At 36.8% G+C, this 18,835-nt stretch overlaps 1 protein-coding gene and 1 long non-coding RNA gene across 5 annotated transcripts in view; one reads left to right on the top strand and one right to left on the bottom strand.

The window, feature by feature from the left end:
• The window catches only part of LOC134758897 (uncharacterized), a 105,674-nt gene extending 102,751 nt beyond the window's left edge, over positions 1–2,923 (top strand). The window contains exon 4 of the long non-coding RNA XR_010134611.1: positions 2,872–2,923. This is a non-coding gene — a long non-coding RNA (uncharacterized lncRNA). The remainder of the gene's footprint in view (positions 1–2,871) is intronic.
• Positions 1,447–18,835, bottom strand: part of HDAC9 (histone deacetylase 9) — an 857,715-nt gene continuing 840,326 nt past the window's right edge. For all 4 annotated transcript variants that reach the window (XM_063708393.1, XM_063708395.1, XM_063708394.1 and 1 more), the window contains one exon: positions 1,447–8,114. In XM_063708393.1, the coding sequence (XP_063564463.1) occupies positions 8,075–8,114 (40 nt within the window). In that variant the 3' untranslated portion in view covers positions 1,447–8,074. The remainder of the gene's footprint in view (positions 8,115–18,835) is intronic.

Below are 18,835 nucleotides of genomic sequence, written 5' to 3'. Positions count from 1 at the left end.
ACATTCTTAAAAGAAACAACCTCATTTTACATGGATGTAAAGTCTTCACATTTGGTTAAGAATAAATCTTCATAAATACATAATTTATTAAAAGATTTACTTTTTAGTATACCATTAAATTGATTCACTTTATCACATCTTAAGTTTTTAAACCTTACTTTTTTGGAAAAAAATATTTTTTAGGAAAAAATATATATGGGATTATATTATATTTTAAATGTATAAGCTTTCATTATGGAGTTAATAATACCTTTTCTAGATACACTAAGACCTTTAAATTTGATTTGATCTAAGGTGAATGCAGTCTTTTAAAAAATCCTCTTATTTTTCCACTTTTTTTTTAAAGATTACAGAAGGAATTCATTCATCTTTTCATCTATTTTCCTGAATCTTACTTTGCTTTTCGTAGGACATTTGAAAGAACAGCTGTCAGTCTTTTCCAAAGTAATTATTAGGACATGTGGGGAATTATCTATTTATGGTCAACCTGGAAGACCATAGGAATTTGTATAGCCTATTGATATTACAAATTTGAGGGGTAATTACAATATTTGGAAATATTTTGGGTTCAATAACCCTAAAGCACCACAAAAGTGTTAAGTAGTGAAAGATATTCTTTAGGCTTCCTTTTTCAACTACAAACTACTCTTTTAAAATAACAATATGACATTCATTCTTAATTTTTAAACATAGGCTCCACTTTTTCAACTGTTCGCTTTTTACCATGGAAACTTAAATGAAACAAAGAACCACAAAGTAACATTTGCCATTTGACAAATCTGATTAAATCAAAGGTGTTTACCATTGAAACCCAGTCTACCCACCCACTCCATCTCGTTTAGCTTTTGTTAGACAAAATATTACTATCTTTTCCCAGAAGGAACCCAAACCATTGTCCATTAGAAACAGTTATATTTTAGAATGTTAAACATTGCAGGGGGTTATAAAATACAAAAATAAGTATTGGTCTTGGAATATTTAAACAGTTTTTGGAGTATGTGCTCTAAAGATATCTTAGGGTTCTTGGCTAGATTAGAGAAAGTTGTTGATACAGGAATAGAAACGACCATTTTTAAACTTGTACTTACTGTACAAATCTAGCCACAATGACCAGATCCATTTAAATAACTTAATAAAACTTAGCAAAGACTGAGCATACAGTCTGTTCTGAAGGTTAATCATAGTTTTTTAGTCAAAGAATATCTTTAGTATGCCATCTTTGATGTGTCATATATACATTTGGAGAGGATAGACTTCAGAGATAGATACATGTAGATAAGGGTCAAATCCTGTCTGTCACTGTAACAGTGTGTTAACCTTTTCAATGCTTGATGTTCTCATCTCTAAATGAGACTAATAATACCAATGATGCAGGGTTCGTGTGATGGTTAAATATCACTCAGGTACAGTGTTCAGCAGAGTGACAGGCACATGGAAGGTACTTAATCAGTGGTAGTTATTATTGTTCTTTATTCTAACCATCAAGCTACAATCAAATAGCAACTGTGTTTTAATTTACTTCTTCTTTTGTGAATTTTCACGTTATTTTAAGGGAGACTTACTCACAAGTAAATCTTTTTTTTTTTTTGAAAATGGAATAGTACATTTTGTGGTAATTCATAATTCATAATATTTTATTTATCCAACAAATATTCGTCAAATATCTGCTATCCAGAGTCTAATGGTAGGCACCAAGGACATAGAAAAATAAGAACACTTTTATTTCAAATAGCTTTTATTCACATAGGACTAGAGGAAAATCTAATTCAGTAGAAAACACAAAACAAAAGGGGATATTTTATTCTCTTCAAAGGAGAGTCATGACATTAACAACACCAACAATAATTTGGAACACAGCATTGCATTTTCAAATACAAAAAAGGAATCAGAAGAAGGTGGACATTCCATGAGCATGTTCAACAATGGTATTGTTATTAGATATTAATCCTTTATTAGATTATTATTTTTCACATCTGGGAAAATACCACTGGCAGCACAATTTTAAGAAAAGTTTGGCAACATGTATTTTTCTCAGCAGCTCTGGATGACAGATCTTGGTGATGCTAGCCAAAAAAAATTAAGGGCAAAACCACTGGTGCACAGAGGACAACAAACTGATCTTATTACAGAAACAGATATCAGACCACAATAGAAAAGACATTTTTATTTTACACTAAGCCAAAAATTCTAGACTACTGGCATACATATCAACAAGCCTGGTCTAAAATGTTTAATCACAAAAGTACTAAATATTGGTTTCCTGCCTGCCCTGCCTACCTTATTTAAAAATATCAGGATATTTGCTTTCAAATGACACAGATTGCTGAGGCTGTAACCTACAAAATGGTCACTCATTTTTAATGGCTTGTTTGTTATACCTAGAAACCGCTGAAGGGACAATTTCCTATATCATAGTTATTGTGGAGGTAGACACTGACGTTGCTTCCCCAGAAAGAACTTGAGACTATTAAAGTGTAGGAAGAACAAATCGGGAGTTTTATCTAAAAACAACCCTTACATACCCAAGAAAGTGCCATTCCACTTCAGATTTTGCAATTCTTCTGTTTTTTTTTTTAATTACTCCATTTCTGTTGAATTTTAATAAAACCAATAGCCAAATATTGCTGCAAGATCTCTGTGAATTGTCACAAAATGCCAACTCCAAGAAGGGGCATTACAATGAAGGATTAAGGACATAACCACAATGTCCCAGGAAACACTGAACTCTCCCTATTATGTTTGATATCGCAACATTTGCTTCTATTGTGCCTAAGGCCCAAACAAAAAAATAAAACGATTCCAATTTTCTTTAAAAAGTCTGGAAATCTCTTCCTTTCAAAACATACTGATTTAAAGTTTCTCGTTTTCCAGTTTTCCTTCAGGTGAGAGTTCATGCTTGTGGGTTTGACTCAAAGACATCTTCCAAAGGACATGGAAATGTATGTACAATTTTCTTTACACAGTAACTAGTACAACATGATTAGGTAGTAGCCAGATGATGGCAAACTATGTTTGAAACAAAAAGAATAATTCTGCATTAGTAAAACAACTGCCAGGTCCAAAATTGTAGACCAACATACAATAACTAAATCTATCCTTTAAGAATATTTGAAAAAGTCAAGTGACTCTTGAGAAGAGATAAAAAACCAAAGACAGACAGAGTATCTATCAAAATGTTTATATAAAATGGCATGAAAGACAGTAGGCCTAGTGGTATCTCAGAAAATAAGTTGTCAAGGTCATTTCTACTAAGGAAACAGAGATTTCAGAAACTTTTGATTGCTTAGATATGGGCAATTTGGTATAGATTGTTAGGCAGAAAAAGAGAAGAGTTGAAAGAAAATTATTTGTTAGATTGTAAGTTTACACCAGATTCACCATGTATTTGCTAAATGTTTCAGTTTGAGAATTAAGATGGTTTGAGAAATTGCAACAACCTTATTACCTTATCATTGGATCAAGTCCAAACAGCCCCAATCAAAAGTCTAAGTTTTAATTGTCTGACCTAGTTATTTCCAGCATAGTAATAACGGACTTAATTGTATTTAATGTATTTTACAAAACCATTATATGAAGCCAGGAATATCATAGATAAAATGCACTGCAGTTGATTTGGAGAAACTAAGTTATGTAGTATGAGTATAGCATGTGTTAGTATACCATGTTCACTTACAAATGTCATCCTCTGGCCACTTGACAATCATGCTCTGCTTCATGAAGCGTTTCATGGAGTAAAAGCAAGCAAGGAGGCAAGGACTGTGATTTTTGATGCAAATATGCCCAGAAAAAGAAGCCACACATAGGAACTTACATATTTAATGGTCGTGTTGATGAAGGTGACAAGATACATTATAATACTTTATTCCAAAGGCAGCACATGGTACAAAATCCTGCTGGAGACTGTACTATAATAGTGGCCTTTGGAAACAAGAAATTTGATAATGATCATGACCCATGTTGATCAGTTCTGAAGACAACAAAATGCCTTCACTTCTTAGCATAGACCATCTGGTTTTCATTTCTTTTGAAAGTGAAAATGCCATCTTTATGAAAATAGTTCAACAGGTGTGTTGTTTTTTACTTCTATCTTGTTTTCCCCTTATTTTCTCAGCAGGACAAGTGATTTCATTCCTGAAGCAGGAAAAGAATGTTAAGACACATGCCACTAGAAATGACAATGTCAAACAGTGACAGAGTCGTTTCAAGCTCAGAATGAATCACTTTTAAGACAGTAAAGTTTGGCTTGTTTCTTTTGGGGCCATAAGACTTTTAATATTTCTTTCATTGAGATAAGTTGAGAGTAGACATTCGACAGGGAAATAGTAAGAAATATTTAAATTAATTCTTCTAAACATAAATGCTGGGATTGAAACAATAAGTTTGGCCGGGTGCAGTGGCTCACACCTGTAATTTCAGCACTTTGGGAGGCCGAGGTGGGCGGATCACCTGAGGTCAGGAGTTTGAGACCAGCCTGACCAACATGGAGAAACCCCATCTCTACTAAAAATACAAAAATTAGCCAGACGTGGTGGCGCATGCCCAGCTACTCGGCAGGAGAATTGCTTGAACCTAGGAGGTGGAGGTTGCAGTGAGCCGAGATTGCGCCATTGCAGTCCAGCCTGGGCACCAAGAGCAAAACTCCGACTCAAAAATAAAAAAGTTTTAAAATGCTGATTGAAGAGGAATTTTTTCCCAGGAGACTTTCCAAATGATCATTCTATTTTACTTCCATATGGAGTCTGTAAAGAAACCCAGTAAATCCACGAGGCTTTATAATTGACCTTTGGAAATAAAGCAGGACTAAACTATTAAGAGAGACCAGTCCTGTAATTTCTGAAGCCTTTGTGGGAGGAGATCCCTGCTTTCAAGGCCATGATGTTGTCAGTGAAAGGTTAGTGAGAGTGTCGTGTAGGGCTGGAGTAAAAACTGAAGGCAATATTTCCATCCCCAGGATTGGTAATGGAAATGTGATTTGTAGTAGTTTTTTCATAAGTATCTCTATTTTCTCCAAAGCTGACTTCTATCTCCACTATTGATGTTATAAACTTGTTAAAATATTTAAAGATAGTTCATCTCAAAATGTTCTTTCCATTTACTAAGCAATGGTAACATAGCCTCTGGTTTTGAGTCCATTTTGGTTACTATTTAATAAAACTGTGTTTTTTAGTTTAATATACAGCCCCAAATTATACAATTGGGAAAATTAATTTTTAAGCCTTCTTTTTATACCTACGTTTGACAGCTTATTAAATTCCTAGTATTATTTACTAGTAGATTTATTAAAAATCATTTTTATTCACCCTGTATGAGATATCATGAGACCGTGAGAGAGCGTATGTGGTTTTCCTTCAAAGTAAGGATCACAAAGAGATGCAAAATTGATAATACTCTTCTAGCCTCTCATTCAGAACAATTGTGAGCAATAAAATTTAAACGTGTAAGTGAAGAAAAACTATACCAAGTGAAACTACCCTTTCAAAAAGTGCTAGTCTATTTCAAATGAAGTGTTGATATTTTCTGAAAGCCTCCATTCTGTCCCTCAGGGCTATGCTCCATCTTGTAATGGTATAATCAAAAAGCAATGGCATTCTGTTCTTACAACTACATTCAGCTGTGAATAATCCTCTCCACAGTTCATTTGCTTCTCCAGGTATCTTAAAGACTCTAAGTGCAACCAATTGGGTATGGTGTCATATGGGAGTATATGTGATTAACTCATTAATGTGTCAAGTTTTAAATCTAAATAACCATGGAGACGTCCTAGTGATTTGGCTTTATCAGATTAATGGCTTGGCATAAACATGTGGCTAAACTGTTGTAGGAAACTTTAGTAAATTAGTATGTTTGCATTACACTGTTTTATTTTCTTATTCAACATCTAAAAAATATATGGGAGGACTAAAAAGTAATGACAGAGATTTATAATTATGAAGTTGATTTTAAAACTACACAACTATTTTTCTAATTAAAACATGAGTTTCCTTTTTAAAATGGGGGAGAGTCTTTTGTTAAGCCTTTGGCTCTACTATTTTTTTAAGTAAATATCCTCAAGCAATCACTGCAAAATAACATAAGCTAGCAAATATGATTGGTATGAATTTCTCATGAAAATATCATGAAAATAAAATTTATAAAAAATTGATTACTACTATGAATCTAGACTGAATTTGCCCTTACGCAATGAAAGCAATTTTTACCTAATACTAACTTACATTCCATTTCAGATTTCCTATTTCAAAGGGTGTCTCAAATTTCTAAGAAGTTAAACCAAGTATTGAGCCATTTTTGTATATGTAATAAAAGTCTTTAAAATTAAAATGGTAATCCTAAAAAAACCAAATGCATGAAAAATATGGTCTGACTGTATAACAAAGGGAGTTATATAATTCTACTTGAGTGAAATCTTTCATCTTTGATTTACAGGTTAGAGTCCTCTCTAACTAAAACCATATTGTTCCATATCTTTCATATCATGGCCTTCCCTAAAACCTTGTTTTAATTAAGGTTTCTTTCAGATTTCTGAATAAAAGCATGACAATCTTCACTTATGGCTTTAATATATCCTTTGAGTTAGAAAAATATATAAAAAGAAACATCAACTCTTTCAAAAGCATTGTCAGATATTAAATACTGTGAGATATTCTACCTCAATATGTTTAGGTGTTTGAGTTATATGTTGAAATCGAATTTTAGGAGGTAGGAGGATAACCTACTTATATTTAGTAAGTTACTTTTTATCTCAGAAATAAGTGTCCTTTATTTTTAACTTTTGACACTAAGGAAACTTGTTTAAAGGCTGTTTTTTGTTTTTGTTTTTTTTCACATGAAGGCACAGCTTCTAGGTTAAGTCAATTCAAGGTGACTACAGATAAGCAGTGCCTTCATTAACACATTTCAAACACATAGAAATTTAGCAACGTTGCTTAAGTGATATTCGTTTCAACGGCTTCAGTTAATAAAATGCAATCAGACAAAACAACTGTGTTAACCTGTAAAGTAAACAAAATAAATAGTCAAGGCCCTCAAGTAATAAGAGGAGATTATGGGTAATCTTCAGTTTTTCTAAAGGAAGAAATGAATGATGAAAGGTAAGAAGAAAGAAATTGATAGAGGGCAGAAAAGGAAAGGTGAGTGAATAAGTCCTTGATAGATATGCAACAAATTAAGACCACCTTTGAAAAGTTACGTGCTTTTCAAAGACACTGAAAATGCTTGGTGGAACATTTGCTCAGACCTACTGTCATGAGAACAAGGGATGTGTGTGTGGCTGGGAGGTGGGGGGACTTCATTCTCCAACACAATTGCAACACTGCAAATCGCCTGTGTGTGAGAACACAAAGATGTTGGGGATGTTTAAAAAAAAGTGATATAAAATATTGCACCATTACAAACAGTGTGTGAGGTTCCTTTGGCATTTGGACTTCGAGATACGGTGTGGTTTATTCCACTGAAAAAAGCCTCATGCTAGTTCCTCCATCTTGAACTTTTACTAGGAACAGTTGAACTGTGTGTTAAAGTTGAGAAAAAAACCCTAACAAAACAAAACAAACAAACAAACAAGAAACATTACATTCTGGGTGGAATTACGATCCGTTCATAGCTAAAAGCAAATCTTGTAAACAAGTTAAGACTGTTTGTTTGAAAAAAAATTACCCCCAAAAAAGCTGATCAGAATGTCAGGAATGACTATGTCTCAGGTTTTGCCCAAAATTTCACTGGCTGTCATAGCTTCTGAAATTAACAATAGCTAGTGCTGTACTGAATGTTTCTAGTTCAAACTTGGTGTCTAGGAGTGGGTCACCCAGCATATTAAAAGCATGCTGGAAGCAGTTTCTTCCAATCGTGGTTTACTGTAACTCTAGAATCACAGCGGTTACGTTTAAGGAATCTTTAATGCCCTTTCAAGTCCATCCAAAGAACAAGTGAAGCTGCTGTTCAGAATTTTGTGCCCAGTGTTTATGTTCCATTGAATCTGTGCCACCCAGGCAGCAGACAAGACATGTCTGAGGGTGCTGGGGTGGGGGGATACACAATGATGTCACACACAGGAAATATCAGAGGGGGACTTGGCACTTCACAAGGCTGGCTCCTCTTCCATAGGCTCACCAGCAGTTCTGTAAAAATAAACAGGCAATCAGAATACGGCATAAGAGTACACAATGACATTGTAGATTTTCATGCATAATCAAAGCTGATTTTTCAGCTCTCTCTGATGTTTATTTGTGTTATTCAGTTATCCATAAATAGAATTTCTTTCCTAGGAAGTATAAACAAATGTCAAGGGGAAAAACATTTTCGATCCAAGCAATCATTGGAAATGTTCCTGTTTATATTAAAACATGTCAGAATATTTTATAACTCTAGATTCCAAAATGTACATGTTTTGTGTCTAGTACAGTTCAATAATTTATTGAAAAAATTAACTATATTTTATTTTAGGAGCAATTGCAGTGATTTCCTGTGGAACCAGTTTGCTAACGAGAGCAAAGGACCCAGCTAGCTTCTGGAGGAGACTCACTAGGGCTCTGGTTTTTGCTTCTGTTCTTTCATAACTGGATTGGCTGCCTGCCGGAGGCATTTCAAATCAAATTCTGAATTTGATTAGCAAATTGTTGCTACAGACCCAATATTTTTACAAGAAATGCACTATGGTAGTGTGTAGTTTTTATTCGGCATCATCTGCAGAGTATTCTGCGCAGGCAAAACCAAAAGTAATTGCTTGAAAATTTATACTTCAGATTTAACCTTAATTTAGTAACACTTTGAGGGTGTTTTAAGGCAAACTTTTAGAATGACTTTTAATTTAGTCAAAAGAATAAATTGTAGGAGGAATCCAAATACATGAGGTAGTTGGATTGTCATGGGAAGATTACTGGGATATGAGATGCCGGGTGAATTGAGTTTGCGTCTGAGCTCTGCGATTTGTTAATTTTGCAACTGCTGATTTAAATACGCTTTTGTGCAGCTCTGGTTTCAGGTGTAAACCATGAACAAAATGATGTTCCTTATAAAATTAGCAAACGTTAAAAAATAAAGGAGGGAGGTAAAATTGACCTGTAAATAATAAACACTATGAGACATTACTTAATACTTTAGATTTGTCCCTTTGCTGTCTAACATGCATAAAATCATGTTGCCACACAAATGCAGAGTTATGCCTTTGCTACCAGAAGGAAACAATATTTGGATGATGCTTCTCTCTAGGTAGCGGAATAATAGAGGGGTGGTTTTCATTTTCTTCTTCATAATGTTTACCTACTTGCCAGGACTCTATAATGAATTACTTTCATATTAGGAAAAAATGCTATGTTTAAACCAGAGCTGTTTATGCAAACAAATGAAATGTTTGGCCATGTTAGTTTACAGATTTATAAGAAAAAAAGCCAAGATTTCAATGCATCTCTAAATAAAGGTGTTGACAAATAAAGTAGTAGCTTAGCATTTGTATAACAAATCTAAAACATTAAAAGAAAGATTTTATCCATAGGAGGGTAATCAAACATTTTTAAAGCATCCTTTTAAAGAATGATAATCGTTAAGTCTTCATTATTTATTGTTACCAAAAAAGAAAATTCTAAAAGAGTCTGTGGAATATTTAAAAAGTTGCTTCTTAAGAAGTTATAGCCTGTCCTAGAGTGTCTGGGATAAGGAGGTTGTGAGAGAGTGTTTAGAGGTGGTACATAAGATAAATGAGTCATACTTCAGAAGTCTCTTCTATCAAAAATGATCAGCATTCAAAGAAAGATTTTAAATTAAGGAAGACATTTAAGTTTTGAAACTAATTCATACATAAATATATAGCCTTATTTACATCTGAGAATATGTGAATAATACAGTTATAGAACTCAAACTGGATATTCTAATGGAGACCGATTTTTCCAATTTCTAACTCAAGCTGCAGCAGGATAATCTTTTCCCCCAAATCCAGGATTCAGTGTGGCTGGAATTCCAGAGACAGTCATGTGTGGGAAATGTCTCAGAGGTCACACATGTAAGGAATACACATGTCTCTGTGGTGGAGGATCTGTGAGTTCTCCACATGTCCAACCTAGGCTTAAAGGATGTGAGTAGGCTGTCTACACTGCAATCCACTCACTGCCAAAAACTAAGCCTCTTTGATTGAAACAGGGCAACTTGCAGGTACAATAGAAAGCTTTCCATCAGATGCTTCTCTGCCTTTTCCTCTCTTTGAAATCATTTTATATTGACCTCTTTTTTTTGGAATAAACCACTTATAGCTGGCTACCTTCTATTGAACCATCTACACATATGCATAATTAACCAATTCTCTCTCTCTCTCTCATTTATTTATGTATTTTTGAGACAGCGTCTCACTCTGTTGCCCAGGCTGGAGTGCAGTGGCACAGTCACAGCTAACTGCAGCCTCAACCTCCCGGGCTCAAGCCATTCTCCTGCCTCAGTATCCTGAATAGCTGAGACTACAGGCATGTGCCAACAGGCTGGGCTAATTTAAAAAAAATAATTATAGATGGGGTCTTGCTATGTTGCCCAGGCTGGTTTTGAACTCCTGGGCTCAAGAGATCCTCCTGCTTTAGCCTTCCAAAATGCTGGGATTACAGGGGTACGCCACCATGTCTAGCCTCAATTCTCCCCAGTGTCTTGCAGCATAGAAGTTTTAGTAGCATAGTAAGTTGGAAAATATCCTGGATTTCCAGGTAGATGTTCTGGGTTCAAGTCCCAGCTGTTTTACTTTCGAAAATTTGACTTTGAGTCAGTCAATGTCTCTAGATTGTCAATTTTATCTTTAAAATAGAAATAATAATCCCTTACTTGCCCTCACGGTTATGAGAATTGAAATGAGTTAATAAATGACTTAATGTAAGAAAACATGATTTATAAACTGTGAAGTGTGAAACAACGGTAAAATAACTGGATTATTTATATCTGCCATTGGGACAATTTATAGTATCTCCCTTCTCATATCCCTAGCTCTCACTAGAGGTGGCATTATCTTCATATAATCCCTGTCCCTAGATCACTATTTTATATGTCTACATTTTTAAAAAAGATGATTTCTTTATGGAACATTTAGAAAGTAAGCTGGTGAGTGATGACCCTTTAATGGCAGTGTTTGGAGGAATGAGAAGCAGTGCTCTGAAAATCTGGGGGCTTCCCACTTCAGCCATCCCTAGATACATGTCTACTTCACCTTGATTAACAAAGACACAAGCTGGGGGAAGGAAAGACATGCAGGGAGGTAAAGACAGTAAGTTCAGAGATAATTATAAAATCAACCCAGCAAAGACAAATTTTAGTATGATGGTTTAACGAATTGAAAGACATAAGCTTCCCTCCAGCAAGTCAATGTCACAGTGAACATTGATAGTTTTCTGTCAATGATAATCAAAGATTTCATATCCTAAAGAAGGATCAATTCACTCCAACAGCCATAACATAATTTACAAAAGTAAAAAAAAAAAAAGAAGTAATTTCACTTGAGACAAGATGTAGTATTAAATTCTTGTATTCTCTCTTAAATCTTATTTCTTGTGGTTTTAAAAATAGCATTTGTTTAATTTATATTAACACTGTTATGTAGTAAAACATTTTCTCATTTTACTGATTTAATTTAATTCTTATTTCTTACTTCTACTTCTCTTCCTCCTGAAAGGCAAGCAATACAATGCCTGTTACATTATTTTGTTTGCAAGTGTTCTTTAAAGCTGTGTATTATTGTTTTGTGGGTATATATTTTTATTTTATGTAAATTTTATCTTTATACACATGTGCATAATTTTCTCACTCAGTACTGTATTTACTAGATCTGTCATGCACTTATATTTATCTAGTTTGAAGCTGGTAACTTCTACGTGGCATCTCCATACGGTGCATCCACCACATTTTAACTATATTCATTCTCCCAATAATGGACACTGGGCTTGACTCCAACTCTCTATTCACCATGAATAAAGCTGTAGTGAACTTCCTAGTACACGTACTCTAAAGACTTACGCTGAGAATGTCTTTGGTATACATTCCCAAGAGCAAAATTACCAGGTCATATATTTTGTGTATATAAAATGGTACTAAATTAGTATGCAGCATGGCTGCCATAGTTTATCTTCCCAAAGCAGTGAGGCTCTAAAGCCCCACATCTCCACCCATGCTAGCAATACTTAGTTTACTAATATTTTTCATTGATTCTAGAAAAAGTTGCTGAGTGTGTACTGTGTGCCCTGGTTCTGTTCTAGGCACTAGGAACATAGCAATGAACAAAACAGACAAACATCCCTGCTCTCATAGAACTCACATTCTCCATTGACCTTATATTCTAATTGAATGTTTACCATCTGATATATGTAAAACAATACCTTGTTGTTATTCAAATTTGCATTTATTTGATAACTAATCAGTTTGGACAAAGATTTGACTTTTAGTAAGCCACAAAAGCTAAAGTAAAAGACAGAGAATCAAATGACTTTCATAAGTATGTGTCATAAGTAAGTCTATTTATCTCACTGATGACTTCTTTTTTTTTTTTTTTTTTGAGACGGAGTCTCTCACTGTCACCCAGGCTGGAGTGCAGTGGCACAATCTCCACTCACTGCAAGCTCCGCCTCCTGGATTAACGCCATTCTCCTGCTTCAGCCTCCTGAGCAGCTGGGACTACAGGTGCCTGCCACCACACCTGGCTAATTTTTTGTATTTTTAGTAGAGACAGGGTTTCACCATGTTAGCCAAGATGGTTTAGATCTGACCTCGTGATCTGCCCACCTTGGCCTCCCAAAGCACTGGGATTACAGGCGTGAGCCACTGTGCCTGGCCTGATGACTTCTTTATCTTTGCAGTATTCACAAACTGATTTTATATATAACTAATTCATATATTAGTTCGTATTTTGTGAATTTTGTTTTATGTTCTTTCATTTCCTCATTCATTTTTCATCTTCCCCCTCCAATGTTATACCATTTTGTATACATACTAGACATCCCATAAATAGTTTTTGAAATGTTTATATACATATGTTGGAATGATTTCAATGCTCTTTAGAAGTAGGATAATTTAAATCAAGAACAAAATAAGAATTTGCAACAAAAGAATAAAGATGGAGAGGAGCCAAGATGGCCGAATAGGAACAGCTCAGGTCTACACCTCCCAGCGTGGGCGACGCAGAAGACGGGTGATTTCTGCATTTCCATCTGAGGTACCAGGTTCATCTCACTAGGGAGTGCCAGACAGTGGGCGCAGGTCAGTGGGTGCGCGCACCATGCGCAAGCCCAAGCAGGGCCAGGCATTGCCTCACTCGGGAAGCACAAGGGGTCAGGGAGTTCCCTTTCCTAGTCAAAGAAAGGGGTGACGGACAGCACCTGGAAAATCGGGTCACTCCCACCCAAATACTGTGCTTTTCCCAAGGGCTTAAAAAATGGCACACCAGGAGATTATACCCCGCACCGGGATCAGAGAGTCCTACGCCCACAGAGTCTCGCTGATTGCTAGCACAGCAGTCTGAGATCAAACTGCAAGGCGGCAGCCACGCTGGGGGAGGGGCGCCCGCCATTGCCCAGGCTTGATTAGGTAAACAAAGCAGCCGGGAAACTCCAACTGGGTGGAGCCCACCACAGCTCAAGGAGGCCTGCCTGCCTCTGTAGGCTCCACCTCTGGGGGCAGGGCACAGACAAACAAAAAGACAGCAGTAACCTCTGCAGACTTAAATGTCCCTGTCTGACAGCTTTGAAGAGAGCAGTGGTTCTCCCAGCACGCAGCTGGAGATCTGAGAATGGGCAGGCCGCCTCCTCAAGTGGGTCCCTGACCCTGACACCCTAGCAGCCTAACTGGGAGGCACCCCCCAGCAGGGGCACACTGACACCTCACATGGCCAGGTACTCCAACAGACCTGCAGCTGAGGGTCCTGTCTGTTTGTCCTAACAAACAGAAAGGACATCCACACCAAAAACCCATCTATACATCACGATCATCAAAGACCAAAAGTAGATAAAACCACAAAGATGGGGAAAAAACAGAGCAGAAAAACTGGAAACTCTAAAAAGCAGAGCGCCTCTCCTCCTCCAAAGGAACGCAGTTCCTCACCAGCAATGGAACAAAGCTGGATGGAGAATGACTTTGATGAGCTGAGAGAAGAAGGCTTCAGACGATCAAATTACTGTGAGCTACGGGAGGACATTCAAACCAAAGGCAAAGAAGTTGAAAACTTTGAAAAAAATTTAGAAGAATGTATAACTAGAATAACCAACACAGAGAAGTGCTTAAAGGAGCTGATGGAGCTGAAAACCAAGGCTCAAGAACTACGTGAAGAATGCAGAAGCCTCAGGAGCCGATGTGATCAACTGGAAGAAAGGGTATCAGCGATGGAAGATGAAATGAATGAAATGAAGCGAGAAGGGAAGTGTAGAGAAAAAAGAATAAAAAGAAATGAGCAAAGCCTCCAAGAATTATGGGACTATGTGAAAAGACCAAATCTACGTCTGATTGGTGTACCTGAAAGTGATGGGGAGAATGGAACCAAGTTGGAAAACACTCTGCAGGATATTATCCAGGAGAACTTCCCCAATCTAGCAAGGCAGGCCAACATTCAGATTCAGGAAATCCAGAGAACGCCACAAAGATACTCCTAGAGAAGAGCAACTCCAAGACACATAATTGTCAGGTTCACCAAAGTTGAAATGAAGGAAAAAATGTTAAGGGCAGCCAGAGAGAAAGGTCGGGTTACCCTCAAAGGGAAGCCCATCAGACTAACAGCAGATCTCTCAGCAGAAACTCTACAAGCCAGAAGAGAGTGGGGGTCAATATTCAACATTCTTAAAGAAAAGAATTTTCAACCCAGAATTTCATATCCAGCCAAACTAAGCTTCATAAGTGAAGGAGAAATAAAATACTTTACAGACAAGCAAATGCTGAGAGATTTTGTCACCACCAGGCCTGCCCTAAAAGAGCTCCTGAAGGAAGTGCTAAACATGGAAAGGAACAACCGGTACCAGCCACTGCAAAATCATGCCAAAATGTAAAGACCATCGAGACTAGGAAGAAACTGCATCAACTAACGAGCAAAATAACCAGCTAACATCATAATGACAGGATCAAACTCACACATAACAATATAAACTTTAAATGTAAATGGACTCAATGCTCCAATTAAAAGACACAGACTGGCATACTGGATAAAGAGTCAAGACCCATCAGTGTGCTGTATTCAGGAAACCCATCTCACGTGCAGAGACACAGATAGGCTCAAAATAAAAGGATGGAGGAAGATCTACCAAGCAAATGGAAAACAAAAAAAGGCAGGGGTTGCAATCCTAGTCTCTGATAAAACAGTCTTTAAACCAACAAAGATCAAAAGAGAAAAAGAAGGCCATTACATAATGGTAAAGGGATCAATTCAACAAGAGGAGCTAAGTATCCTAAATATATATGCACCCAATACAGGAGCACCCAGATTTATAAAGCAAGTCCTGAGTGACCTACAAAGAGACTTAGACTCCCACACATTAATAATGGGAGACTCTAACACCCCACTGTCAACATTAGACAGATCAACGAGACAGAAAGTCAACAAGGATACCCAGGAATTGAACTCAGCTCTGCACCAAGCAGACCTAATAGACATCTACAGAACTCTCCACCACAAATCAACAGAATATACATTTTTTTCAGCACCACACCACACCTATTCCAAAATTGACCACATACTTGGAAGTAAAGCTCTCCTCAGCAAATGTAAAAGAACAGAAATTATAAAAAACTCTCTCTCAGACCACAGTGCAATCAAACTAGAACTCAGGATTAAGAGCTCACTCAAAACCGCTCAACTACATGGAAACTGAACAACCTGCTCCTGAATGACGACTACTGGGTACATAAAGAAATGAAGGCAGGAATAAAGATGTTCTTTGAAACCAAGGAGAACAAAGACACAACATACCAGAATCTCTGGGATGCATTCAAAGCAGTATGTAGAGGGAAATTTACAGCACTAAATGCCCACAAGAGAAAGCAGGAAAGATCCAAAATTGACACCCTAACATCACAATTAAAAGAACTAGAAAAGCAAGAGCAAACACATTCAAAAGCTAGCAGAAGGCAAGAAATAACTAAAATCAGAGCAGAACTGAAGGAAATAGAGACACAAAAAACCCTTCAAAAAATTAATGAATCCAGGAGCTGGTTTTTTTGAAAGGATTAACAAAATTGATAAGACCGCTAGCAAGACTAATAAAGAAAAAAAGAGAGAAGAATCAAATAGATGCAATAAAAAATGATAAAGGGGCTATCACCACCAATCCCACAGAAATACAAACTACCATCAGAGAATACTACAAACACCTGTACGCAAATAAATTAGAAAATCTAGAAGAAATGGATAAATTCCTGGACACATACACTCTCCCAAGACTAAAACAGGAAGAAGCTGAATCTCTGAATAGACCAATAACAGGAGCTGAAATTGTGGCAATAATCAATAGCTTACCAACCAAAAAGAGTCCAGGACCAGATGGATTCACAGCCGAATTCTACCAGAGGTACAAGGAGGAACTGGTACCATTCCTTCTGAAACTATTCCAATCAATAGAAAAAGAGGGAATCCTCCCTAACTCATTTTATGAGGCCAGCATCATCCTGATACCAAAGCCTGGCAGAGACACAACCAAAAAAGAGAATTTTAGACCAATATCCTTGATGAACATTGATGCAAAAATCCTCAATAAAATACTGGCAAACCAAATCCAGCAGCACATCAAAAAGCTTATCCACCATGATCAAGTGGGCTTCATCCCTGGGATGCAAGGCTAGTTCAATATATGCAAATCAATAAATGTAATCCAGCATATAAACAGAACCAAAGACAAAAACCACATGATTATCTCAATAGATCCAGAAAAGGCCTTTGACAAAATTCAACAACCTTCATGCTAAAAACTTTCAATAAATTAGGTATTGATGGGACGTATTTCAAAATAATAAGAGCTATCTATGACAAACCCACAGCCAATATCATACTGAATGGGCAAAAACTGGAAGCATTCCCTTTGAAAACTGGCACAAGACAGGGATGCCCTCTCTCACCACTCCTATTCAACATAGTGTTGGAAGTTCTGGTCAGGGCAATTAGGCAGGAGAAGGAAATAAAGGGTATTCAATTAGGAAAAGAGGAAGTCAAATTGTCCCTGTTTGCAGATGACATGATTGTATATCTAGAAAACCCCATTGTCTCAGCCCAAAATCTCCTTAAGCTGATAAGCAACTTCAGCAAAGTCTCAGGATATAAAACCAATGTACAAAAATCACAAGCATTCTTATACACCAACAACAGACAAACAGAGAGCCAAATCATGAGTGAACTCCCATTCACAATTGCTTCAAAGAGAATAAAATACCTAGGAATCCAACTTACAAGGGATGTGAAGGACTTCTTCAAGGAGAACTACAAACCACTGCTTAATGAAATAAAAGAGGATAGAAACAAATGGGAGAATATTCCATGCTCATGGGTAGGCAGAATCAATATCGTGAAAATGGCCATACTGCCCAAGGTAATTTACAGATTCAATGCCATCCCCATCAAGCTACCAATGACTTTCTTCACAGAATTGGAAAAAAAATACTTTAAAGTTCATATGGAACCAAAAAAGAGCCTGCATTGCCAAGTCAATCCTAAGCCAAAAGAACAAAGCTGGAGGCATCACACTACCTGACTTCAAACTATACTACAAGGCTACAGTAACCAAAACAGCATGGTACTGGTACCAAAACAGAGATATAGATCAATGGAACAGAACAGAGCCCTCAGAAATAACACCATATATCTACAACTATCTGATCTTTGACAAACCTGAGAAAAACAAGCAATGGGGAAAGGATTCCCTATTTAATAAATGGTGCTGGGAAAACTGGCTAGCCATATGTAGAAAGCTGAAACTGGACCCTTTCCTTACACCTTATACAAAAATCAATTTAAGATGGATTAAAGACTTAAACGTTAGACGTAAAACCATAAAAACCCTAGAAGAAAACCTAGGCATTACCATTCAGGACATAGGCGTGGGCAAGGACTTCATGTCTAAAACACCAAAAGCAATGGCAACAAAAGCCAAAATTGACAAATGGGATCTAATTAAACTAAAGAGCTTCTGCACAGCAAAAGAAACTACCATCAGAGTGAACAGGCAACCTACAAAATGGGAGAACATTTTCGCAACCTACTCATCTGACAAAGGGCTAATATCCAGAATCTACAATGAACTCAAACAAATTTACAAGAAAAAAACAAACAACCCCATCAAAAAGTGGGTGAAGGACATGAACAGACACTTCTCAAAAGAAGACATTTATGCAGCCAAAAAACACATGAAAAAATGCTCACCATCACTGGCCATCAGAGAAATGCAAATCAAAACCACAATGAGATACCATCTCACACCAGTTAGAATGGCAATCATTAAAAAGTCAGGAAACAACAAGGTGCTGGGGAGGATGTGGAGAAATAGGAACACTTTTACACTGTTGGTGGGACTGTAAACTAGTTCAACGATTGTGGAAGTCAGTGTGGCGATTCCTTAGGGATCTAGAACTAGAAATACCATTTGACCCAGCCATCCCATTACTGGGTATATACCCAAAGGACTATAAATCATGCTGCTATAAAGACACATGCACACGTATGTTTATTGCGGCACTATTCACAATAGCAAAGACTTGGAACCAACCCAAATGTCCAACAATGATAGACTGGATTAAGAAAATGTGGCACATATACACCATGGAATACCATGCAGCCATAAAAAATGATGAGTTCATGTCCTTTGTAGGGACATGGATGAAATTGGAAATCATCATTCTCAGTAAACTATCGCAAGAA

Source organism: Gorilla gorilla, chromosome 6 (genome assembly GCF_029281585.2).
Source record: "Gorilla gorilla gorilla isolate KB3781 chromosome 6, NHGRI_mGorGor1-v2.1_pri, whole genome shotgun sequence".
Lineage (NCBI taxonomy): Eukaryota > Metazoa > Chordata > Mammalia > Primates > Hominidae > Gorilla > Gorilla gorilla.
This window is presented reverse-complemented; position numbering and strand designations above follow the sequence as displayed.